A 25,925-nucleotide genomic window follows, 5' to 3' on the forward strand; every position below is an offset into this window, starting at 1 on the left:
GCGGGCGAGCAGCGGGAAAAGGGAAGCGCTGCGGAAACAGCCCCGGGGCGCCAGAGCCCCGCCGCTTAGCCAGCGGGCGGGTGGCGCATGCGCGGTGCGGGCCGTGGAGTTGTGAATGGTGCGTCTTGTTTGCTGGAGTTGGAGGCGGGCGGGCTCGCAAGGAGGAGGGGTGGGGCCGGCGGGGGCGGGGTGGGCGGTGAGAGGAAGTGGCGGCGGCGGCGGCGGCCGGGGGCGGCGAGAGCTGGGGCTGCGCGGGCGGCAGGCAACGGCTGAGGCGGCGGCGGCGGCGGCGTGGGTTGGGTTCGAGCGGGCAGCTGCGCCTCCGACTCCTCGGAACGGGAGCCCACGCGGGCGGGCGCCTGAAACAAAGGGAAGCGGGCGTCCGGGCGCCGCGGGTGGGCGGTCAGTCGGTCAGCGCGGAGCCAGCCAGCGGGTGCCCGCGCAAGCCCCGAGCGCGGCTGGCCGGCGCGGCCTCAGGGCGGGAAGATGCCGCGCGTCGTGCCCGACCAGAGAAGCAAGTTCGAGAACGAGGAGTTCTTTAGGAAGCTGAGCCGCGAGTGTGAGGTGAGGCGGGCGGGCGGCTAGGAGGCCGCAGCGCGCCCCGAGTGGGCCCGGGCGAAGAAAAGTTTGGGCGGCGCGGTCCCTAGGAGTCCCGGTCGGCGCGCCTGCGGAGGGGCAATCTCGCCGGGGCGGCCGTCGCCGCAGCCTCTGCTTGCCTTTATCGGCGCCGCGCTGGGAGGGCGGGCGCGCGGGCGGCGCCGCGGATTTGGCTTCTGATTTCGGGCCGTCTTGCCTTGCAGATTAAGTACACGGGCTTCAGGGACCGGCCCCATGAGGAGCGCCAGGCGCGCTTCCAGAACGCCTGCCGCGACGGCCGCTCGGAAATCGTAAGTCGGCGGGCCCGGGGCGCAGACAGGGGCGCGCGCGGGTCACTTGTTGCGCCGGGCGGCCGCGGCCCAGGCCGGTTCCGGACGGCGGCGCGGCTGCCGCGGCTCCCGGAACTGAGCGGGCGCCGTCTCACTTCCTACTCGGGTTTCAAAATGCGAAACCAGACGCCGCGGGCCGGTGCTCGCGAGGAGACGCTTTCCCTGGGGCCCGCCGCGGTGGCGCGTGTCGGCCAATGGAGCACCGCGAGTGGGGCTCGAACCCAAGCCAGACTAAACAAGTGAAGGGCATTGTTTAGGCGGCGACACCAAGGAAGGGTTCAGGGTATTTGTAGCAAGCAAGCAAACCCCTATTCGGAAAAACAACCGGAGCTTCATTCAAGGTCGGCGATAGTTTGTTTCTTAAAAGGTGAGCTCTCGGTGATTCTCTGTCAAGCGGTCTCACTCCCACATCGCCGAGAAGAAATCTTTTCTCCAGTTATTTATTGTCCTAATAGAGAGGAAACGGGGGGGAAAGGCCTTAAAAGTGTCATTTTCTTAGAATGTTAAGCTTCAGGAGAATCAGAAATAAACCATTATCTCCATGTCTCGAGTAGGGCTGCCGTTCCTAAAATGCACAGATGGGCGAAACTCACGGTTGATCTCGAGGTCCTCGTTTTAGGAGGCAGATTTGGTGTGTCTTCACCAGATCTTGGGTTGAAGAAAAAAATTCAAGGGTCCTAGTTCCTCTCATCTCCTTTTGGTTTGCCTTGTTGGAGGTGCTGAGGAGGAGAGAATGGTAGGAAGAAACCGAGAAAAGAGGTTGATTATTATTTTTTTGAGGTAGAGTCTTGCTCTGTTGCCCAGACTGGAGTACAGTGGCTCGATCTCCACTCACTGCAACCTCCGCCTCCTGGGTTCAAGCGATTTTCGTGCCTCAGCCTCCTGAGTAGCTAGGATTACAGGTGCCTGCCACCACGCCCGGCTAATTTTTGTATTTTTAGTAGAGACGGGGTTTCACCATGTTGGCCAAGCTGGCCTCCTGACCTCAAGTGATCCGCCCTCCTCGACCTTCCAGAGTGCTAGGATTACAGGCGTGAGCCACTGCGTCTGGCCTGATTATTTTTTAAAAAGTTAAAGCGCTGTCTAATGGAATGCTGTTACTATCTGCTGGGTGACTTGGACCCATTGCATTGTCAGAGGCTTGAAGTTAGATGCGATTTGAATTTGGGTTAATAGTAGGAAGACATATTGGAAATTTACTCCTCCCACTCCCTTTATAAAACCAGTTTATTTTTATTCAGATATAATTCATATGCCATAAAACTCTCCCTTTTCATCACTGAACTCTAATTTTAAAGAATATCTTGATATTTTAAGTGAAGGCTTTTTAGAATTGTAATAGTGAGAAGATACTGGTTAAATTTATAGGAGCTCCTGAATATTTGGTCATTAGTGCATGTTATGAAAGATAGTCTCAAGCTTTTAGCCCACTTGCAAGTTTCTTGAGTAATTGTATTATTTATATGATTGAAGTGCATAAGACATGCTTTTAGATTTTGTCACTGAGTGGTATAAGAAAATAATTCATTAGCTGGTGCGATGATCGTGTCATCCTTTTCCTGGGTTACCTTTTGCAAAAGGAAGGTGGTACACTTGAGGATAGAATTTCCTGGAGGTAAAGGATGCAAGTATAAAAGGTAAGATACAAAGTATTTGTACTGTCAATGTTTGCTTTTTTGTTTGTTTTGAGATGTAGTCCGCTTGTATTACCCAGGCTGGAGTGCAGCAGCATGGTGTAGTCTTGGCTCGCTACAACCTTTGCCTCCCAGGTTCAAGCGATTCTCCTGCCTCAACCTCCTGAGTAGCTGGGATTAGAGGCACACACCACCACGCCCAGCTAATTTTTTTGTATTTTTAGTAGAGACGGGGTTTCACCATGTTGGCCAGGCTGGTTTTGAACTCCTGACCTTAAATGATCCTCCCACTTCGGCCTTCCAAAGTGCTGGGATTACAAGTGTGAGCCACCGCGCCCGGCCTTGTTTTTTTTTTTTTTTTAAGAGAGAGGTCTTGCTGTGTGGCCTAGGCTGGGGTGCAGTGGCTGTTCACAGACATAATCATAAGGCACTACAGCCTCAAACTTCTGGGCTCAAGCGATCCTCTTGTCTCAGCCTCCCAATAGCTGGGACTACCAGGCTCGGTGTCACCATACACCGCCCCATGTATTATATTATTATCACTATTTTTGAAAGCTGAATTTTTTTGGAATGGTGAATCATAGCTAGTAGGGTGTTTTCTGTGGTTTCAGACTTTGCTGAATGGAATTATGAATTCAACCCATGGGATATCTGAAATGCCGTAATATTATAGTAGTGTTATAGGTGGTTAGTGTTTGTCTTAAATTTCTTTCCAGGATGAATTAGACATTCTAGGCTTTTCCTGCTTCCAAATATCTGATCCTCACCTGAGCCTGGGAGATCGAGGCTGCAGTGAGCCATAATCGCACCACTGCACTCCAGCCTAGGTGACAGAGTGAGACCCTGTCTCCAAAAATAAAACAAATGTCTGATCCGACACATTTTATAAGTTTTAAATTTCTGAAAAGTATTAAAGGTTAAAGAAGGTAAATTGAATACTGTGTGAGGTTTGCACTTAAGACAACACAGGTCTTATTTTGTTAAGTAATGTAACTACTGGTATTTAGAGAGGAATTTCACATTTCCTAGTTTTTTCTCTTTCTAGTTTCCCTCCTTTAATTTAGTGTTAACCCACATTTAATTACAGGATCCTTAGCTCCTAGAGGGTGGAGACCTCATTAATTCTGTATAAACCCCTCTGGATACAGGTATTTTGCACAATACCATAGGTACTTAATTATTTGAATTTAGAGGCTACTTAATTTAATGCCTGAAATTTATCTTATTACTTATGAACAGGCCATGGTTTCTTTCTATTTGGCTGTGGAAAAAAGGCATTATTTTGCCTGTTTTGACAGCAGCCATAAATGGCAAGAATATCTACAGTTCTCAAAACTATTCCCAACCTTTCTCCTGCCCTAGTCGTCCTCTTCTTATTTTGAATGTCTCCTTAATGTATCAGTGAGGTAAATGAAGAATTCATTCTGCTTTTGCCTAGGTTGGAGTGCGGTGGCACGATCTTGGCTTACTGCAACCTCTGTCCCCCAGGTTCAAGTGATTCTCTTGACCCAGCCTCCTGAGTAGCTGGGATTACAGGCATACACCACCACACCCGGCTAATTAATTGTATTTTTAGTAGAGATGGAGTTTCACCATGTTTGCCAGGCTGGTCTCGAACTCCTGACCTCGGGTAATCCACCCACCTCGGCCTCCCAAAGTGCTGGGATTACAGGCATGAGCCACCACTCCCAGCCTCATTTTGCATTTAGATGTGAAATAATTTAAGGATGTGTTGGTCATCTCTTTTTAACTATAAAACTCAATCAGCCCCCTTATTTTATGCCAATTGAGTTTTTAACTGTAAAACCTAATCAGCATTAAATAAAAGTGAACACGAGTAGAAGAATCTGTGGTAGAATCTGATTTATTCTTTTTTTGAGACTGGATCTCACTCTGTCACCCAGGCTGGAGTGCAGTGGTGCCATTTCCGTTGGCTGCAACCTCCGCCTCCTGCTTCCACCTCCCGACTAGCTGGGATTATAGGTGCCTGCCACCATGCCTGTCTGGTTTTTGTATTTTTAGTAGAGATGGGTTTCACTGTGTTGGCCAGGCAGGTCTCCAACTCCTGACCTCAAGTGATCTGCCTGCTTCCGTGAGCCACTGCACCCAGCCTTGATTTTTTCTTATGAATTTTTTTTTTTTGAGATGGAGTCTCATTCTGTTGCCCAGGCTGGAGTGCAGTGGCCAGATCTCAGCTCACCGCAAGCTCCGCTTCCTGGGTTCACATTCTCCCGCCTCAGCCTCCTGAGTAGCTGGGACTACAGGCGCCTGTCACCACGCCTGGCTAATTTTGTTTTTGTATTTTTTTTTTTTTTTTTTTTTGAGACGGAGTCTCGCTCTGTCGCCCAGGCTGGAGTGCAGTGGCCGGATCTCAGCTCACTGCAAGCTCCGCCTCCCGGGTTCACGCCATTCTCCTGCCTCAAGACTCCCCAGTAGCTGGGACTACAGGCGCCCGCCACCTCGCCCGGCTAGATTTTTGTATTTTTTAGTAGAGACGGGGTTTCACCGGGTTAGCCAGGATGGTCTTGATCTCCTGACCTCGTGATCCGCCCGTCTCGGCCTCCCAAAGCGCTGGGATTACAGGCTTGAGCCACCGCGCCCGGCCACATATTTCTACTTCTGAAGATTGAATGGTAAAAAGTATGTTGGATTGTCTCAAGGTGTGCTATTTTATAATTTGTGAAACCTATAAAACATAAGACAACCTGGAAATCTTAAATATAGGCGTCATACCAGTGTAGCATTTTAATGTTTTCGTTTTGTTTCTTTTTTCTTTATTTTCCTACGACAATGTTGACACCATATTAATATTTTGAAACAGACTTTTTCCAACTCTTACGTATATGTAGGTATCTCATTAAAAGAGTTCTATGGTCAGATAAGTTTGGAAAATGCTTTTCTAGAATGATCTGTGTTTACCACTTCTGTATCAGAGAGCGATCTTTATGAGATAATGGACATATAGTGATGAAGCAGGAAATCTCTTCTGAGGTTGGCATCAAGACAGGAGATGAGGTAATATGATCTGCAGAGTGTCTTGGCACAGAGCTGATTTGGGGTACACTGGAGGTGGAAGGATTTGCTACTGAAGAAGCACACCACAGGAATTTTGACACAGGGCATTCATTCATGTGCTGAGTCTCTTTTCTGCCACCACTCTGCTCTGAGAATTTCATTATCTGAAGCTGAAAAAGTTGGCTTTCTTGTTGAACTTAAAGTTATTTCTCATATCATTCAGGAAACACTTTCGTAACATTTACTTGGTACTGTTTTAAGCACTTTACAAATAATTAATTTGTGAGGAAACTGAGGTATGCTTCAGGTCATACAGCCTGGGCAGTTTCCCTCCCAGAAACTCCTCTTTTGTTTGAACTAGTGTTGGGGGGTTCTAAGACTTATGCTCATAGTGCATGGGAAGTTTTTTTTGTTTTTTGTTTTTTCTTGTTTTTGAAATGGAGTCTCACCTGGTTGTCCAGGCTGGACCACAGTGGTGCGATCTCAGCTCACTGCATGCAACCTCTGCCTCCTGGGTTCAAGTGATTCTCCTGCCTCAGCCTCCCAAGTAGCTGGGATTACAGGTGTCTGCCACCACGTCCAGCTAATTTTTTGTATTTTTAGTAGAGACAGGGTTTCACTTGTTGGCCGGGCTGGTCTTGTACTCTTGACCTCAGGTGGTCCACCCGTCTCACCTCCCAACGTGCTGGGATTACAAGTGTGAACCACCACTCTTGGCCTGAAAGATTTTTAAAAATGATGTTGTAATATTGATATTAGTTCAGTTTCTATGCATATAAAACATTTACCACATGAAAATGGTACCCCAGTTGATTAGGGAAATGCCATTAAAGAGGTTTAGAGATTTAGCATTTAGGTTGACAAGTGTACTGACAGTGCCAGTAATAGAAATAGGAAGGATAATTTTTACCTCTAAAGAATCTAAGCTGTTAACCATCGGGGAACTATTGGATAGCCAAATTGGTTGATGGCTTTAAACAAATTGCCCCAAAATGTGAACCTCTTGATTTGAGATGAAGACTGTATGCATGGAAACAAATTATGCTTCTGAACTTAATTAGTAGAAGAAACCAAACAAAAAACTTTTTTTTGAGACGGAGTCTTGCTCTGTCACCCAGGCTGTAGTGCAGTGGTGCGATCTTGGCTCACTACAAGCTCCGCCTCCCGGGTTCACGTCATTCTTCTGCCTCAGCCTCCCAAGTAGCTGGGACTACAGGCGCCCACCACCACACCTGGCTAATTTTTTGTACTTTTAGTAGAGAGGGGGTTTCTCTTTATTAGCCAGGATGGTCTCAATCTCCTGACCTTGTGATCCGCCTGTCTCGGCCTCCCAAAGTCCTGGGATTACAGGCGTGAGCCACCGCGCCTGGCCACAAAAAACTGTTTCTGGTTTCAGCAAAGAAGAGTTTACATTTAGATGATGAAAAATGTATTTTTTCAAAAATGCTTTTACTTCTTTTTTTCTTAATTTCCTTTGGGAAAGGGGTAATGTCTTTGTTTTTTGCATGAGGGAAATATAGAGGTAACTTGCTCAAGGGCTACATAAAATGACACTTTATTGAAATGGTTTTAGATCGTTCCATCTGTTGAGCTCTAACATCCAAATCTTTTATAAATATTAGATGAATACTTTTCTCTCCGTTGTAGTCGGATCAAGTTCTCCTAAAGTCAAATATTAGAAAAGACATATTTTTAAAAATCATCTAGGGTTTTAGAGAGTACTGTCACATCCCATGCCGATGTATGGTTTGTCAGAGGAGAGACAGAAATTCCAAGTGCATTTTTTATGTACTGCCTGCCATGCAGTGTTTCTTTCAGCAAGGGAAATCAAGGAAAATTAAAGGGTCTCATTTATACAACTTTAAATTGAGATGTTCTTTAAAATTCAAAACCTTTAGATTTTCAGTGATTTTTACATTTAAAAATAGAAGTTTTTAAATGCAAGGATGGATGGTGGCTTCTGGTTAGACATTAGCAGTGTGAGATCCTAACGTCAGCAAAAAATGACCTGAAAGAAAGTATTGATTCCATGTCTGATTTTATATTAAGCAGCCAATGGCAAATGTCCTCAAAATGGAATCAGATGTTTGTAACTTAATACTTAAGAAAAATGATGAGTGCATGTTTTTTTACTTTTAAGTATTCTCTGTGCTGCCTGACTTAAGACATAAACTGATGTAAAAATAAATGACTGCCTGCATAATTTATGTAATGTCCTGCTCCTGATCCTGTTTGTATTGATTTTTCTAAAAGGCTTTTGTGGCCACAGGAACCAATCTGTCTCTCCAGTTTTTTCCGGCCAGCTGGCAGGGAGAACAGCGACAAACACCTAGCCGAGAGTATGTCGACTTAGAAAGAGAAGCAGGCAAGGTAGGAAACGTTTCTTTGCAATTTAAAATACTGTGAGTTGTTTTGTTAGAGATTATTTGGTAATTTACATTTTAATAAAGATCACAGATCTGATTACATCAGCATATGCTCAGATTTGCTTTCATTCCATGTTATAAGGATGTAATATAAATTTTTTTTTTTTTTTTTTTTTTTTTAACGGTGTTGAGCTCTTGTTGCCCAGGCTGGAGTGCAATGGCGTGATCTCTGTTCATTGCAACCTCCACCTTGCAGTTTCAAGCGATTCTCGTGCCTCAGCCTCCTGGGTAGCTGGGATTACAGGCACCCACCACCACACCTGGCTAATTTTTGTATTTTTAGTAGAGGTGGGGTTTCACCATGTTGGCCAGGCTGGTCTCGAACTCCCGACCCCATCATGTGCCCTCCTCTGCCTCCCAAAGTGTTGAGATTACAGGCGTGAGCCACTGTGCCTGGTCAATATAATTTTTTAAAACCACTGGTAAACTTTTATATCACTCCATTCCTAATTTCATGTACATGATATTTGTCATAGAACATTCTAACCCTTAAGGAAAGTAACAGAACAATTTCTTTAAAAATTTGACAATATATATTTTGTTTACAAAAATATATGTAAGTATAGTGCTATAAAAATAAAATTAAGAGGTGAATGGAAAAAAAAGCTCTCTAGGTTTAAAAATTAATAGCATTTAGAAATATCTCATCGGTAACTTTTTAATTCCATTAACAGAGCAAATTTACATTTGAGAAAAAACTGAAAATTTTAACTCGGAAATATGTATTTTTTGTTTTGAGAAAAAGTTTCTGGGAACATGTCTTACAGTTTTGATGTTAGAAGTTTAGATTAAAGATACAAAAATATAGGTAAAATGTTTAAGCTGAGAGCCTTATTTGAAGTCTACGTTAAATGTATTATGATTTTGATTTGGGTGAATTTTTTTTTTTTTTTTTTTTTTTTTGAGATGGAGTCTCTCTCTGTTGCCCAGGCTGGAGTGTAGTAGCGTGATCTTGGCTCACAGCAACCTCCATCTCCTGGGTTTTAAGCTGTTCTCCTGCCTCAGCCTCCTGAGTAGCTGGGATTACAGGTGTGTGCCACCACAGGCTAATTTTGTTTTGTTTTGTTTTGTTTTGTTTTGAGACGGAGTCTTGCTCTGTCGCCCAGGCTGGAGTGCAGTGGCCAGATCTCAGCTCACTGCAAGCTCCGCCTCCTGGGTTTACGCCATTCTCCTGCCTCAGCCTCCAGAGTAGCTGGGACTACAGGCGCCCGCCACCTTGCCCGGCTGGTTTTTTTTTTTGTATTTTTTTAGTAGAGACGGGATTTCACCATGTTCGCCAGGATGGTCTCGATCTCCTGACCTCTTGATCCGCCCGTCTTGGCCTCCCAAAGTGCTGGGATTACAGGCTTGAGCCACCGCGCCCGGCCATTTTTTGTATTTTTAGTAGAGACAGGGTTTCACCATATTGGTCAGGCTGGTATTGAACTCCTGACCATGTGATCCGCCCGCCTCTGCCTCCCAAAATGCTGGGATTACAGGAGTGAGCCACTGCACCCGGCCTGGTGAAATTTTAATGAATAGCATCTTGGATTGGTTGATCCTTGATTGAGAAGTCAAGGAGTTGACTTCTTGAAATAAAATTTTTAAAGAAGAAACACTCTTTTAAATCTAGTTTTATACTCAAAACACCCTTTTGGATCCAGTTTTATACTCATTGTTTTTTCTGGGTTTGTTTCGCAGTGTGTTTTTGTACCTGTTTTTATCAACTTATTAAGTTAGTTTTCTAAGTGTCATCATGAATGGCATAACCTGCCACATTTATGTAACGTGAGAAATGTCTAACTATTCCTTTGAGAAAATTAAAAGGAGTTTGTATTAGGAAAAAGATTTTTAATCTTCTGTGTGTATATATACGTATATATACGTGTATGTGTATATGTATATGTGTATAGTGTGTATATACATGTATATATATGTATATATAAAATTAAGAATTTTTTGTTTTCTGCAATTTTATGGAATTAGATTTGATCTTTTGTGCATGACAAAACAATCTTTGAATTGGAAAAGGGAAAATAGATTATAAGATTTTACCAGCACTTTGGGAGGCCGAGACGGGCGGATCACGAGGTCAGGAGATCGAGACCATCCTGGCTAATGCGGTGAAACCCCGTCTTTACTAAAAAAAATACAAAAAACTAGCCGGGCAAGGTGGCGGGCTCCTGTAGTCCCAGCTACTCGGGAGGCTGAGGCAGGAGAATGGCGCAAACCCGGGAGGCGGAGCTTGCAGTAAGCTGAGATGCGGCCACTGCCCTCCAGCCTGGGCGACAGAGCGAGACTCCGTCTCAAAAAAAAAAAAAGATTTTAAAAAATGAGTAATAAGCAAGCAGTTTGCTTTCCTGTGTATTAGTTTGTTTGCTTGGAAAACTAAAAGTGAATGTTCCAGATTTTACTATTTGGTAATTCTTACATAGTATATAAGGAAGAATTTGAGAAGTCCTTGTAGGATTGTTGTTTTTTTGGTCCTTCTGATGCGTGTATGTGTGACCATTGAAATTATTATTTTTTCTTGTTTGAATACTTCCTTAAAGTTTGTTTAATGTGGTAGCTCAGATACTAAAGACATAAACCAAAAAAACAAATTTTTTTTTTGTCAGCTTTAGCCCAAAACTATTTTAATGCTTCAAGAGCGTCATCTCAGTGTTACTGAGGTCTTCCAGTATTTAATAACTAATAAATGGGTTGTTAACTCTACTAGAAGTTAAGTTTGCTTGAATTAATTTAATGATACTGCTTGACTAGTGTGAAGACCACATTATCCTTGGACTTAAGCCATTGAGATGTTTTTAATTATATGACCAAAAATAACAAAAATGTGAGATGGTTTGTTCTAGTACAGTCATGTGTTGCTTAATGGCAGGGATATGTTCTGGGAAATGTGTTGCTAGGTGATTTTTATCATTGTGTATATGTAGAGCATACTTAGACCTAGATGGTATAGCCTGCTATACACTTAGGCTATATGGTATAGTCTGTTGCTCCTAGGCTACAAACCTATACTGTACAGCATGTTACTGTACTGAATACTGTAGTCAGCTGTAACACAATGGTAAGTATTTGTGTATCTTCATGTATCTAAACATAGAAAAGACATGGTAAAAATACAATATTAAAAAAATGACTTTGAATGGAGCTTGCAGGACTGGAAGTTGCTCTGGGTCAGTCACTTGAGTAAGTGGTGAATGAATGTGGTTCTGTAGATTTTATAAACACAGTATGCTTAGGACACACTAAATTGCTTATAAAAATTAAGCAATTGCACTACAATGTTAAAAATAGCTATGATGTCACTAGGCAATAGGAATTTTTCAGATTCATTATAATCTTACAGGACTACTGTCATATATATGATCCATTGTAGGCTGAAACGTTGTTAAAGCAATGCATGAATGTATTAAAAAGATATGTTTTAAATTCTATTAGGAAGAATGGTAGAACTGATTCAAGCTATTAGGAAATATACATTTTTAAAATTCTGGTTTTAGAAGTTTTTTTTTCTGTGAAGGGACAAGTGTGAATGTTTTCAGTTTTGCAGGCTTTCAGTCTCTGTCACAACTACTCATCTCTGTAACTACTTAATTCTGCTGTTGTGGTGTGAAAGGGCCCTAGACAATATGTAAACAATTTAGTGTGGCTATGTTCCATAAATGGTGACACTGGTAGAAATCAGTATCTTTCCCTCAGATGTAAATCTGTAAATGTTATGCATAGATCATGTGTTTCTCAAATAAAATTTTGCCAACATCTGTACTACTTCTGTACTTTTTTTCTAGAAAAAAAAGCATTTTAAGACAAAAACTCCTGCTGCACTGTTCCATGCCACTGTAATAAAGTTCTCCAGTGAATTTGGAGAAAAGGCATTGCCCTGTGTTTTCTCATCCATGGAGCTCAGACTGGGGGGTCTCGAATTTCTTTTCTCTTTTTATGGTCTGTTTCTTATAACCATTAGGTTTTGTTTCTGTCCCCACAGGACTAGGACTGGAAGCAAAGAAAATTGAAGGAACTTCTCCAAATGTTAATTATTTGCCTCTGTTCCTTATGTTGGATTCCATATCAGTGTGTTCTTTCATATTCTTTCAACTGAGTTACCTCCTGAAGCAGCTTAGTTCTCGTCCCGTTCATATGCAGCTTTGAGGAACTATAGTTGTTAAGGCTTTAGAATTAGGCAAAATTTAGTTAAGTTCTGGCTTCTGCATTTACTATGATGTAACTTTGGGCATGTTTAATTATTATAATCCTCAGTTGTAAAATGAGATACTTAATGGATACTTCCCAGGGTTGCTGTTGAGAGTAACTGAAATAGTGTATGTAAAGTCTTTAACCACTACTGTACCCGTCACAGTTACCCAAAAATTTATTCATTCAGAAGGTCTTTGTTGAACACCTGTTATGTGTACTGAGCATTGTCCTAGGTATTTGAGATACATCAGTGAACAAAGCAGAGATCCTTAATGGACAATATACATAATAAGTTATGTAATAGCTTACAAAGTGACAGTAGCTTTGGGAAAAAGGAAAGGTATTATAGGATAAGGGTGATCAATGAGCAGGAACGTTTGCAGTTTTAAATTGGGTGGTCTGGGTAAGGAAGATCATACCTGAACCAAAACACAAAGGAGGTTAGGGAATGGTGAGCTGTGCAGGAGTTGGGGGTGGGGGAGAGATGTTCCAGGCAGAGGAAATAGCCATTATAAAGGGCCCCAGAGTGGCACCCTGTGTTGGATCAACAGCAAGCAGGCCATTGTGGCTAGAGTAGACTGTGAAAGAAGTTGTAGTAGATGAAATCAGAAATAATAATGAGCCAGTTCATGTGACCATGGTAGGCCATTATAACCACATGGGATTTTTATTCTGAGTGAGATGGGGAATAGTTTTGAGTGTTTAGTTTGCTTATTTTTTAGGTACAGGGTCTTGGTATGTTGCACAGGGTGACTTAAACTCCTGGACTCAAGTTATCCTCTTGGTCAGCTTCCGAAGTAGCTGAGAGTAAAGGCATGCTCCTGCTGCTGGCTTTTGAGTAGATGAATGATATGATCTACGTTAGGTTTTGACAGACTAATGCTAGCTGCTAGGTTAATAATAGATTATAGAGGGCAAAAGTGAAGCAGGCTATTGCAGTAATCTTGGTGAGAGACCAGGGTGGTAGCAGTAGAGGTAGTGAGAAATGGTCATATCTTGGATGTATTTTGAGATAGAGACAACAGGATTTGCTTATGGATTGGATATGGCATGTGAGAAAGAGAAGAATTAAGAATGACTCTAACTTAGGCTGAGGCAGGAGAATTGCTTGAACCTGGGATGGGGAGGTTGCAGTGAGCTGAGATCGTGCTGCTGCACTCCAGCCTGGGCAACAAGAGTGAGACTCCATCTCAAAAAAAAAAAAAAAGAATGACTTCCACTTTTTGGCTAGAGAAACTGGGAATATGGGTTTACTGTCATGTGGGCTGGGAAAACTGGCTGGAACAATTTTGAGCAGCAGGTTAGGTCGATTTAGGGCATGTGAGCTTGTGGTGGGAGCTTGTTATTGCAGCTTGTTTCTTTACTTTTTTTTTTTTTTTTTTTTAAGAGAGAGAGGGTCTCTCTCTATCACCCAGGCTGGAGTGCAGTGGTGTGATCATAGCTCACTGTAACCTCAAACCTCAAACTCCTAGGCTCAAGAGATCCTCCTGCCTTCTTTTTATCCCCCACAAAACAAGGTCTCATTCTCTTGCCAGGCTGGAGTACAGTGGTGCCATCATGGCTCACTACAGCCTCAACCTCCCAGGCTCAGGTGATCCTCCCACCTCAGCCTCCCGAGTAGCTGGGACCACAGCATCTCACCTGTAACCCCATCACCACCATGCCTGAAGTTATTTTTGTATTTTTTGTGGAGATGGCGTTCTGTTATATTGCTTAGGTTGGTCTTGAACTCCTGGCCTCAAGTGATCCTCCTGCCTTGGCCTCCCAAAGTGCTGGGATTACAGGCTTTTTAAAAAAACATTTGTTTCGGCCGGGCGCGGTGGCTCAAGCCTGTAATCCCAGCACTTTGGGAGGCCGAGACGGGTGGATCACGAGGTCAGGAGATCGAGACCATCCTGGCTAACACGGTGACACCCCGTCTCTACTAAAAATACAAAAAACTAGCCGGGCGAGGTGGCGGGCGCCTGTAGTCCCAGCTACTCCGGAGGCTGAGGCAGGAGAATGGCGTAAACCCGGGAGGCGGAGCTTGCAGTGAGCTGAGATCTGGCCACTGCACTCCAGCCTGGGCGACAGAGCGAGACTCCGTCTCAAAAAAAAAAAAAAAACAAAAAAACAAAAAAAACATTTGTTTCTAAGTGTTTCATTATTTTTTCTGCCTCAGTGTCTTGACTCACTAGGACTACAGGTATTTGCCACCACATCTGGCTAATTTTTAAATTTTTTTGTAGAGAAAATAATTATGCTCAGGCTGGCCTCTAACTCCTGGCCTTAAGCAATCCTTCCACCTTGGCCTCCCAAAGTACTGGGATTACAGGCGTGGGACACTGCATCCAGCCTGAGTTTTAACAAATGTATGCACCCATGTAGATGCTACCACAGTCAAGATATATTTCAGTTTCCCCCCTCCAAAGGTTTCCTTGTGCCCCTTTGCAGGAATCTGGGACCGGCTGGACTGGGTGGTTCTGCCTCAGTGTCTCTCATGAGGTTGCAGTCAAGCTTTTGCCTGGGACTATGCAGTCTCTGAAGACTTGACTAGAACTGTAGGATCTGCCTGTTGGTAGGTGGTTTCACTTCCTAGCCATGCTTCTCCATAGAGAAAGAGTGAAGCCACCATGCCTTTTATTTATTTATTTATTTATTTATTTTTTGAGACAGAGTTTTGCTCTGTCACCCAGGCTGGAGTGCAGTGGAGTAACCTCAGCTCACTACAACCTCTGCCTCCCGGGTTCAAGCAATTGTCCTTCCTCAGCCTCCCAAGTAGCTGGGATTATAGGGATACGCCACCACATGTGGCTAATTTTTGTATTTTTAGTAGAGACGGGGTTTCACCATTTTGGCCAGGCTGGTCTCAAACTCCTAACCTCAGGTGATCTGCCTGCCTCAGCCTCCCAGTGTGCTGGGATTATAGGTGTGAGCCACTGCGTCCAGCCCACTGTGCCTTTTATGATCTATTCTTCAAGTCACTTTCATACCTTTTATGATCTGTTATTTAAGTCACTTGTTGCTTAGCCTGTTCATTAGAAGCTGGTCACTAAGTCTAACCCACATTCAACAGGGAGAAAGGTGTTCACACACACAGGGGTGTGAATACCAGGAGGCTGGGATCATTGAGGCCATCTTAGAGGCCGGCTAAAATAATACTCACTTTGTATCTAGTTAAATTTAGTGAACTCAGAAAAAATTGAATCCTAACAGAGCGGAAACAAAAAGCTCTATATTCTCTATTATTTGAAATACAGTTTTATGATTTAAGAAAATGGGCTCATAGAAATTAGTCCTTTTATTCATTCTGTTGCTAATGTGGCTGTAGAATATTTTCAAATCAAGGGCTTCCATAAGGAAGGTCTGTTAACGGGTGACTGATTATAAGTACATACCTTACATATGACCAAGTCAGAGCACAGAATTTTATAATCTATCCTTCAAATATATTTGAAACTATTATACCCAGGTACCTGGTGAGCTGCCTACATTGGCTCTTAATAAGGATCTTTCTCAGAAACGGTTTAAACTAATACAATATAGTAGAAAGAGCTCTAGATTTGAGTCAAGACAATCATAACTATTTTCCTTAACATGTAAATGAGGATCAGAATGTCTGCCCTATTCATGTGCCTCATGTGAGAATTAAATGTAGTACCGGAATATGTGAAAATGCCTTTTAAATTGTAAACCCCTATCCACAGTTAGACTATTTAATGGTTCTGTAGGGTGAGATTATAGCTAACTGATTGATAGAGTGTTTGTGCTATAGCGTGCCTTAGGTAAACTTCATGTCAGGTAGTTGAAAAATGTTGGAACACTACATCTTTCCCAAGTGTTCCATCCTGATGTGTTATAAACACTGGCAGCCAAAATGTTCTTAATCCTTCTTTACATTAATTTAGCTATCAAAAGACAAGGGAAAAGCAACTAATCAGAATTTAAATCATTCTTAAAATTGTATAGACCAAAAAACTCCAATTCCTTTTATCTTTCCTCTTAGGACTTATTTCCATTTACTTTTATTTCAAATAAATGCAAGTGATTATGGTTGACCATAAATTGTTAGTCTTGAGTGGTCAGATTAATGGTTTTTACATGTATTCTGTATCTCATAAAGCTTCATTGGTATTTTGAAGTAATGATTGGATGTACTGACTTTGCGATCCCAGTTTATGACTTTAAAGATAAGGGGTATGAAAATCATTTCATAAAAGGAAAAAAATGAACTTTACAGTGGTACTGTTCATTTTTTTGTGTGGAAATTGAATGTGCTATCTAGTTTTTACCACATTGACCTCAGAAAAAGAGAGGTTACACTTTTTTATGGTTTATATTCCTGTTTATAGCTTGTGATTTTAATTGATAGTCAAATACATTAATATCAGACATCCAGAAGTATTTATAAAGTATATGTCATTAGAGTAGCTACTTTTAAAAATTTTGATAAGTTATATATTTTTTCTTTGTGGACTTCTATACTTAAAAGTCTTTTAATTTATTTTTATGAGCATAAAATAAAGCAAAATCTAACAACATTGGATTTAATGAGTAAGGACAGAATTTTATTTTAAATGGCCTTTTCTAATAAAAGTCTATGACTCTGCTTCTTCTGGAACCTTTTACGCACTTGCCTGCAGGATCTTTGTCCCAAAATAAATATGGTGTTTGTTTATATACCGTCCACAATTTGGCACAGTTTACAGGACTTCTTGATGTTAGCTTTGAGAAATCCCTATTTAAACTCAAGAAGTTCCTTCTCTGTAGATAGCCCAGACATTCCAAATAAAAGATCTCGGTGGTAAAGCTTTGGAGTGTGATTTTCTTTGAGAGAGATTGAGGCAACTTTACAAATACCTTGTCACATCTGGATTTTAAGTATTTCAGTTCAACTAAAATATGAATTGACAGCACTTTGTTATTGACAGTTTAGTATATTGAAATCTGGTTTTAAAAAATGTTTTAGGTATACTGTAATACTGTAATAATAACTGAATCATACAATTTAGAACTGGTAGCTGCGAGCTTGTATAGATATAAAAGACACTTTTGTATCTAGAAAAACGTTTGTATTTTTAAAGAAAAGTTTTTATTTTAGTTATTTTTCAATCTAAGAGAGGAAGTCGACTTTCTGAAAAAAGTAAAATGTTTTGGCTGGGTGTGGTGGCTCATGCCTGTAATCCCAGCACTTTGGGAGGCTGAGGCAGGTGGATTACCTGAGGTCAGAAGTTCAAGACCAGCCTGGTCAATGTGATGAAATCCCACCTCTACTAAAAATACAAAAAATTAACCAGGTATGGTAGCATGTGCCTGTAATCCCAGCTACTTGGGAGGCTGAGGCAGGAGAATTGCTTGAACCCAGGAGGCAGAGGTTGCAGTGGGCCGAGATTGCACCACTGTACTCCAGCCTGGGCAACAGAGCAAGATTCTGTCTGAAAAAAAAAAAAATTTAAAATGTTTTAAAATTAGTATGTCGTAGTACCTTCCAGTTAAAGAGTACATGAATCTGAATATATGGTAAATGCACCTCTGAAGCACTTGAAGACTGTGTAGTCCCTTTTTCCCTTCTTTTGGATTGCATTATTTCCTTTTTAGTGTAAAGGTGAAATTTTCATTCATGACCTTTCCTGAATTACATAGTCCAAGTGAGAGAAGGCAGAAATAATGTGTCTGAGAAGAGCATCTTTCACTCTTCCCCTTCTTGCTTCTACTTTCTACCTTTTTTTTGAGACGGAGTCTCGCTCTATCGCCCAGGCTGGAGTGCAGTAACGCGATCTCAGCTCACTGTAAATTCCGCCTCCCGGGTTCACACCATTCTCCTGCCTCAGCCTCCCGAGTAGCTAGGACTATAGGCGCCCGCCACCACGCCCGGCTAATTTTTTGTATTTTTAGTAGAGATGGTGTTTCACTGTGTTAGCCAGGATGGTAGACGATCTCCTGACCTCGTGATCCGCCCTCCTCAGCCTCCCAAAGTGCTGGGATTACAGGCGTGAGCCACTGTGCCCGACCTTTTTTTTTTTTTTTTTTGAGATGGTGTCTTGCTCTGTCACCTAGGCTGGAATGCAGTGGTGTAATCTTGGCTCACTGCAACCTCCACCTCCTGGATTCAAGGGATTCTCCAGCCTCAGCCTCCAAGTAGCTGGGATTACAGACACCTGCCACCACGCCTGGCTAATTTTTGTGTTTTTATTGGAGATGGGGTTTCACCATTTTGACCAGACTGGTCTCAAACTCCTGACCTCAGGTGATCCGCCCACCGTGGCCTCCCAAAGTGCTGGGATTACAGGCATGAGCCACTGTGCCTGGCCTTTTTCTTTTTTTTTTTGAAACTGGATCTCTCTCTGTCACCCAGGCTGGAGTGCAGTGGTGTGATCTTGGCTTATTGCAACCTCTGCCTCCTGGGCTCAAGCGATCCTCCCACCTCAGCCTCCCAAGTAGCTGGAACCACAGGCATGCGCCACCATGCCCAGGTCATTTTTTTTGTAGATACGGGGTCTCACCGTGTTGCCCAAGCTGATCTCAAACTTCTGGACTCAAGTAATCCACTCGCCTTGGCCTCTCAAAGTGCTGGGATTACAGGCGTGTACTCATCATTTTTTTTTAATGGTTAATTCAAATACTACCAGGATAGACTATTGAAATGTTGTTGACTGAAGATGTTAATTTCTTTGTAGCACTGCTATGCCCTGGTTTTACTGTTTCCCATTTTCACTTGTAATTTTTCAATCAGCATTATTGAAGTAAAATTTACATACAGTACAGTTCACCTATTTTAACTGTACAAGTCCGTGACAACTGTGTATTCAGTAGTATAACCACCACCAAAGTTAATATATAGAATATTTCCATTGCTTCAAAAAGTTCCCTCATGCCCCCTTGCAGATAGTGTTCTAATTGATGAAGACATACATGCACTGATACTTTCGTGATCCTCATCTTACAGGGAAGAAAACGTTTGTAATTTCTTTTTAACAGCATAAAAATGTTGTTTACCTTCAGGTGCAGAGACTTCGTTTCTTCAATATTATTCTTTGATAGTTTTCTACAGAGGATTGGAAGCTACAGACAAGCTAAAGTATAATAGTGATATGGTAGACTTTAATTTTTACCTATTTTTATGAAAGTATACAATGTAAACAGTTGGAAAGCTATTATAAGCTTTTCAGTTTAAGGTGAGCCTGCTCAAATTGATGTGTATTTAGAAACTAAGAATTTTAAATAACATTCGAAGGGCCGGGCGCAGTAGCTCACGCCTGTAATCCCAGCACTTTGGGAGACCAATGCAGGCCGATCACAAGGTCAGGAGTTCAAGAACAGCCTGGCCAACATAGTGAAACCCCGTCTCTACTAAAAATACCAAAAAAAAAAAAAAAAATTAGCTGAGAGTGTTGGTGGGCGCCTGTAGTCCCAGCTACTTGGGAGACTGAGGCAGGAGAATCGCTTGAACCCGGGGGGTGGAGGTTACAGTGAGCAGAGATTGAGCCACTGCACTCTAGCCTGGGAGACACAGCAAGACTCTGTCTCAAAAAAATAAAATAAAATAAAATAAATAGCATTTGAAATGTACTTTAATGCTGTGTGTAGAAACTGTATTTAAAAAAATAAAACTTGCCCCTTGGCAGTATTACTGTGCTTTCAGGACTCTAATGCAGAGTGTACCTAAGAAGGAAAGGGCTGGCCGGGCGCGGTGGCTCAAGTCTGTAATCCCAGCACTTTGGGAGGCCGAGACGGGCGGATCACGAGGTCAGGAGATCGAGACCATCCTGGCTAACATGGTGAAACCCCGTCTCTACTAAAAAATACAAAAAACTAGCCAGGCGAGGTGGCAGGCGCCTGTGGTCCCAGCTACTCGGGAGGCTGAGGCAGGAGAATGGCGTGAACCCGGGAGGCGGAGCTTGCAGTGAGCTGAGATCCGGCCACTGCACTCCAGCCTGGACGACAGAGCCAGACTCCGTCTCAAAAAAACAAAAAACAAAAAAAAACAAAAAAAAACAAAATAAAGAAGGAAAGGGCTGAGTCTGGGAATGGTTGGCAGATTGTTTTTGGGGATGAAAAGCTTTTTACCCATGTATGCAGCCAGTACTGAGCCTTTTTGTGTTTTAAAACTTCAGATGTAAAGGCAGGTTAACCTTCAGATTAGAACAAAAAGATGGCATAGAAACTTGTGACTTTGACATTTACATTAGAAGAATTTAGATGTTTTCAAATAAACAAATCTTCTGCCCATATCATAGATGTTCAAAGTTTGTTCTGTATAACAACAATCATCTTTTCTAATAATTGTGTGGTCCCGTTTGCAGAACATTGTTCTAAGTAATGAGCACTTTGGGAGAACCCTCTCAATTGTTTTTTTGGGATATTGTTTATTCACACCAGCTTTTTAGTCCTGAGTTTCCATCCCTTTGCTATCCAGAACATTTCTGGGCCATTTTTTACTGGGCCAGGTGCCGTGGCTCATGCCTGTGGTCCCAGTGCTTTGGGAGGCCAGGGCAGGTGAATCGCCTAGGGTTAGGAGTTCAAAACTAGCATGGCCAGCATGGTGAAGTCTCTACTAAGAATGCCAAAATTGGCTGGGCGTGGTGGCAGATGCCTGTGGTCCCAGCTGCTCTGGAGGCTAAGGCAGGAGAATCGCTTGAACCTGGGAGGCAGAGTGAGCCGAGATTGCGCCACTGCACTCAACCTGGGAAATGAACAAAATTCCATCTCAAAAAATAATAATAAAAATAAAAATGCAGAAATTGGTCAGGCGTGGTGTCGCATGCCTCTGGTTCCAGTTACTCGGGAGGCTGGGGCGGGAGAGTTGCTTGGGCCTGGGAGGCAGAGGTTGTAGTGAGCAGAGATCGCACCATGGCACTCCAGCCTGTGGCAGAGCGAGGCCCAGTCTCCAAACAAATAACAACAACAAAAAAAACCCTAAAAGATTTCTTATTTTCCTTAAGCGTATTGGCCAAGGTTAGAATATTCATCCTAAATATTCTGTATGAAAACATTGGATATGAAGAAAAAAAGAAAATTTGGGCAGTTGACCAGGGGGGAGAATCAAGGTTTTTGGTTCTTCCTAACACTTCTTCTCAGTGAGACTATACTCACTTTTTAAAAAGCTATTTATAAAATATTAAGATATTACATAAAGTTAAAAATTGAAACAAAAGTCAGCATCTTAATTCACCAATTGCACAACTGAATGGTGTTTTTTGTTTGTTTGTTTTTTTGAGACAGAGTCTCGCTCTGTTGCCCAGGCTGGAGTGCAGTGGCGTGATCTTGGCTCACTGCAAGCTCTGTGTCCCGGGTTCACGCCATTCTCCCGCCTCAGCCTCCTGAGTAGCTGGGACTACAGGTGCCTGTCACCATGCCTGACTAATTTTTTTGTATTTTTTTAGTAGAGACGGGGTTTCACCATGTTAGCCAGGACAGTCTCGATCTCCTGACCTTGTGATCTGCCCGCCTTGGCCTCTCAAAGTGCTGGGATTACAGGTGTGAGCCACTGCACCCAGCCTTTTTTTTTTTTTTTTTTTTGAGATGGAGTTTCGCTCTTGTTGTCTAGACTGGAGTGCAGTGGTGTGATCTCAGCTCACGGCGACCTCCACCTCCCGGGTTCATGCAGTTCCCTACCTCAGCCTCCCGAGTAACTGGAATTACAGGCATGTGCCACCATGCTTGGCTAATGTTTTGTTTTCTTAGTAGAGACGGGGTTTCTCCATGTTGGTCAGGCTAGTCTCGAACTCCTGACCTCAGGTGATCTGCCCACCTCGGCCTCCTAAAGTGCTGGGATTATAAGTGTAAGCCACCACGCCCGGCCACTGAGTGGTTTTTAATATAGTCACAACCATCACCATTATCTAATTTGTGAATATTTTAGAGATGGAGTCTCTTGTCTGCCGGGCTGGAGTGCAGTGGTGCGATCTCGGCACACTGCAACCTCTGCCTCCCAGGTTCAAGCTATTCTCCTGCCTCAGCCTCCTGAGTAGATGGGATTACAGGAGCCTGCCACCACGCCCAGCTGATTTTTGTACTTTTAATAGAGATGGTTTCACCATGTTGGCCAGGCTGGTCTCGAACTCCTGACCTCAGGTGATCTGCCCACTTTGGCCTCCCAAAGTGCTGGGATTACAGGCGTGAGCCACCGTGCCTTGCCCCATGCTATTTTTGAGACAGTCTCGCTCTGTTGCCCAAGCTGGAATGTAGTAGCACAACCATGGCTCACTGCAGCTTCAACCTCCCAGGCTCAAGCGATTCTTCCACCTCACTGGGACTGTAGGCACATGCCACTGCACCAGCTGTTTGTTTTGTTTTGTTTTACTTTTTGTAGAGAAGGGGTCTCACTATGTTGCTTAGGGTGGTCTCGAACTCCTGGCTGGGTTCAAATGATCCTCCCACTTTGGCCTCCCATGAACCATTTTAAATGCTTTTTGAAAACTGCAAAGCAGTTTTTATGGTGATCGCCACCACCAGACACTGTGGTAGACGGTTTACATTATCACTAATTATCTTAATACTGCACTATATAGAAGTGTTTAATTTTAGAACATATCTGGTGATAGCTTGATTTTACAGCTGAGGAAACTGAGGCCATAGAGGCTAAGTAAACCTTCAAAAGTCATGTTATCTGTTTCCTGGTAGAGCCAGGACCCCGACCTACTTCTTTTTTTACCACCAAGTCTGTTCTTTGTATACTACACTACTGCTAATAAGTAATCATTAGGGAAGTTGATGCAAACTCCACATACCACTTTCCAAAGCCTTATTTAAAGTTATTTTGGCCGACCAAGTTACTCTACTGATATATGTATATAAATTATACATATTAGATCATAATTTTTATATATCTATATATAAAAATATATGTAATATGCCGGGCGCGGTGGCTCACGCCTGTAATCCCAGCACTTTGGGAGGCCGAGGCGGGCGGATCACAAGGTCAGGAGATCGAGACCATGGTGAAACCCCGTCTCTACTAAAAATACAAAAAATTAGCCGGGTGCAGTGGCGGGCGCCTGTAGTCCCAGCTACTCGGGAGGCTGAGGCAGGAGAATGGCGTGAACCCGGGAGGCGGAGCTTGCAGTGAGCTGAGATTGCGCCACTGCACTCCAGCCTGGGCGACAGAGTGAGACTCCGTCTCAAAAAAAAAAAAAAAAAAAAAAAATATATATATATATGTAATATATAATTATATATCTGATATAATTTATATATTTGTAATATATAAATTACATACAATTTGTATATATTTAATTATATATTATATAATATAATCTGTATTATGTATGAATGTCTTATATATACATTAATATATATCATATCTAATATATAAGATGTATATTATATCTATATACATATAGCATTATGTTTTAAGACTTATTTTTTTATATACATATGTAATATGTTCTAAGACTCTCGGGGATTCCTGAGTACAGGATTTGATAGTACCAAATCCTATATATGTGATATTTTTTCCTATACAGATACATATATACCTATGATAAAGTTTAATGTATAAATTAGGCACAGTAAGAGATTAACAACCATAACTAATAATAAAGTAGAATGTGGCCAGGCAAGGCTGCTTACAACTATAATCCCAGTGTTTTGGGAGACCAAGGCAGTAGGATTGCTTGAGTCCAGGAGTTTGAGACCAGCCTGGGCAATATGAGACCCTGTCCATACAAAAAAGTTTAAAAATTAGCCAGGTATGGTGGCATGCACCTGTAGTCCTAGCTATTTGGGAGGCTGAGGTGCGAGAATTGCATGAACCTAGGAGTTTGAGGCTACAGTGAATTATGATTGAGTGATGACACTCTAGCCTGAGCAATAGAGCAAAACCTGTCTCCAAAAAAATTAAAAGTTTAAAAAAACAAAGTGGAACACTAATAACAGTATGCTGTAATAAATGTAAAATGAAGGTTATTTGAACATAAACACTGCCATACTGCAGCAGGATGGCTACTAAGTAACTAATAGCCACATTCCTTATATAGCGTGGATGTGCTGGACAAAGAGATGATTCATCTCTCTGGAGAGGAGTGCAATTTAAAACTTACAAATTGTTTATTTCTGGAATTTTTCATATAATATTTTTGGACCGTGATTAGTAACTGGGAGTAACTGAAACCATGAAGAACAAAACTGGCTAGGCGGGGACTACTGTACTTGATGCATTTTTCCTTTTAGGAATTCTGCTAAATCATTTTGCATTTGTTAGATGTGTCTTACAAAGAATAGATAAAAACATGTACATTTTAGGAATAATAAAAGGAACATATGTATATTAGGACTGATGTTCAGTGTGGTAGCTATTATACAATCCACATGTGACTGTTGAACACTAGTAATGTGGCTAGTGTGAATTCACATGTGAGGTGTGTGGAAAAGCGCAAACCAGATTTTGAAACGCGGTATGAAAAACAAAAATAATACAATGTATTGCTATATATATGGATCCAAAATATATATCCAAAATAATGTAATATATTGTTTTATATATATATATATGTGGATCCAGTTTTATACTTATTATTTTTTCTGGGTTTGTTTCAATGTGTTTTTGTACCTGCTTCTGTCAACTTACTGAATTAGTTTTCTAAGTGTCATGAATAGCATAACCTGCCACTTTTATGTAAAACATGAGAAATGTCTAAATGACCAACATATATAGGTAAAATGTTTAAACTGAGAGCCTTATTTCAAGTCTACGTTAAATGTATTATATGATTTTGGTGTTTTTTTTTTTTTTTGAGATAGAGTCTTGCTCTGTTGCCCAGACTGGAGTGCAGTGGCATGATCTTGGCTCATTGCAACCTCCACCTCCTGGGTTTTAAGCTATTCTCCTGCCTCAGCATCCTGAGTAGCTGGGATTACAGGCTTATATGTGTGTGTGTGTGTGTGTATTCCTATAGCAATAGCTACAGGCATATATTTGTGTGTGTGTGTATATATATATTTCTATAGCAATAGAAATATATATAGCAATAGGAATATATATACATACAGTAATAGGAATATTTATACACACATATAGCAATAGGAATAGATAATGTATTTTGAGATGAATTCTGGCTCTATCACCCAAGCTGGAGTTCTGTGACACGATCTCAGCTCTCTGCAACCTCTGCCTCCCAGGCTCAAGCTGTCCTCCCATGTTGCCCAGGCTGGTCTCGAACTTGTGAGCTCAAGCGATCCACCTGCCTTAGCCTCCCAAAGTGCTGGGATTGCAGGTGTGAGCCACTGTGCCTGACCCAAGATATTGCTTACTTGATACCATGTTGAAAATTTTAGATGTTTTGAGTTAAGTAACATTATTAAAATTAATTTCACCTCTTTTTACTTTTTAAAAAATGCCTACTAGGCTGGGTGCAGTTGCTCATGCCTGTAATCCTAGCACTTTGGGAGGCCAAGGTGTGAAGATTGCATGAAGCCAGGAGTCTGAGACCAGCCAGGTCAGCATAGTGAGACCTCATCCTTACAAAATAAAAACATTTTTTAAGTGACTGGACATAGTGGGGTGTGCCTGTAGTCCTAGCTCCTGGTGAGGCTGAAGTGGGAGGTTTGCTTGAGCCCAGGAGTTCAAGGCTGTAATGACCTGTGATGGTGCCACTGCAGTCCAATCTAGGTGAAGGAGAGAGACCCTGTCTCTTAAAAAAAAAAAGAAAAGAAAAAAAAAGGCCTGCTAGACAATTTATAGTTATAAATGTGACTTGCATTTGTGATTCACATTATATATTTCTATTGAATAGCACTGCCTCCACAGTTGGCCAGGTATGGTGGCT

The 25,925-nt window shown here is 42.2% G+C and overlaps 1 protein-coding gene across 4 annotated transcripts in view; it reads left to right on the forward strand.

Moving 5' to 3' along the window:
- Positions 1–226: 226 nt before the first annotated feature.
- The window catches only part of CBFB (core-binding factor subunit beta), a 79,616-nt gene continuing 53,917 nt past the window's right edge, over positions 227–25,925 (forward strand). For 2 of the 4 annotated variants that reach the window (XM_007994063.3, XM_007994062.3), the window contains exons 1-3: positions 228–564; positions 801–887; positions 7,829–7,945. In XM_007994063.3, coding sequence (XP_007992254.1) covers positions 487–564; positions 801–887; positions 7,829–7,945 — 282 coding nt within the window. In that variant the 5' untranslated portion in view covers positions 228–486. Of the gene's footprint in view, positions 565–800; positions 888–7,828; positions 7,946–25,925 lie in introns of all 4 variants that reach the window. The other 2 variants (XM_007994064.3, XM_038008372.2) reach the window with 2 other exon arrangements.

Source organism: Chlorocebus sabaeus, chromosome 5, assembly GCF_047675955.1.
Source record: "Chlorocebus sabaeus isolate Y175 chromosome 5, mChlSab1.0.hap1, whole genome shotgun sequence".
NCBI lineage: Eukaryota > Metazoa > Chordata > Mammalia > Primates > Cercopithecidae > Chlorocebus > Chlorocebus sabaeus.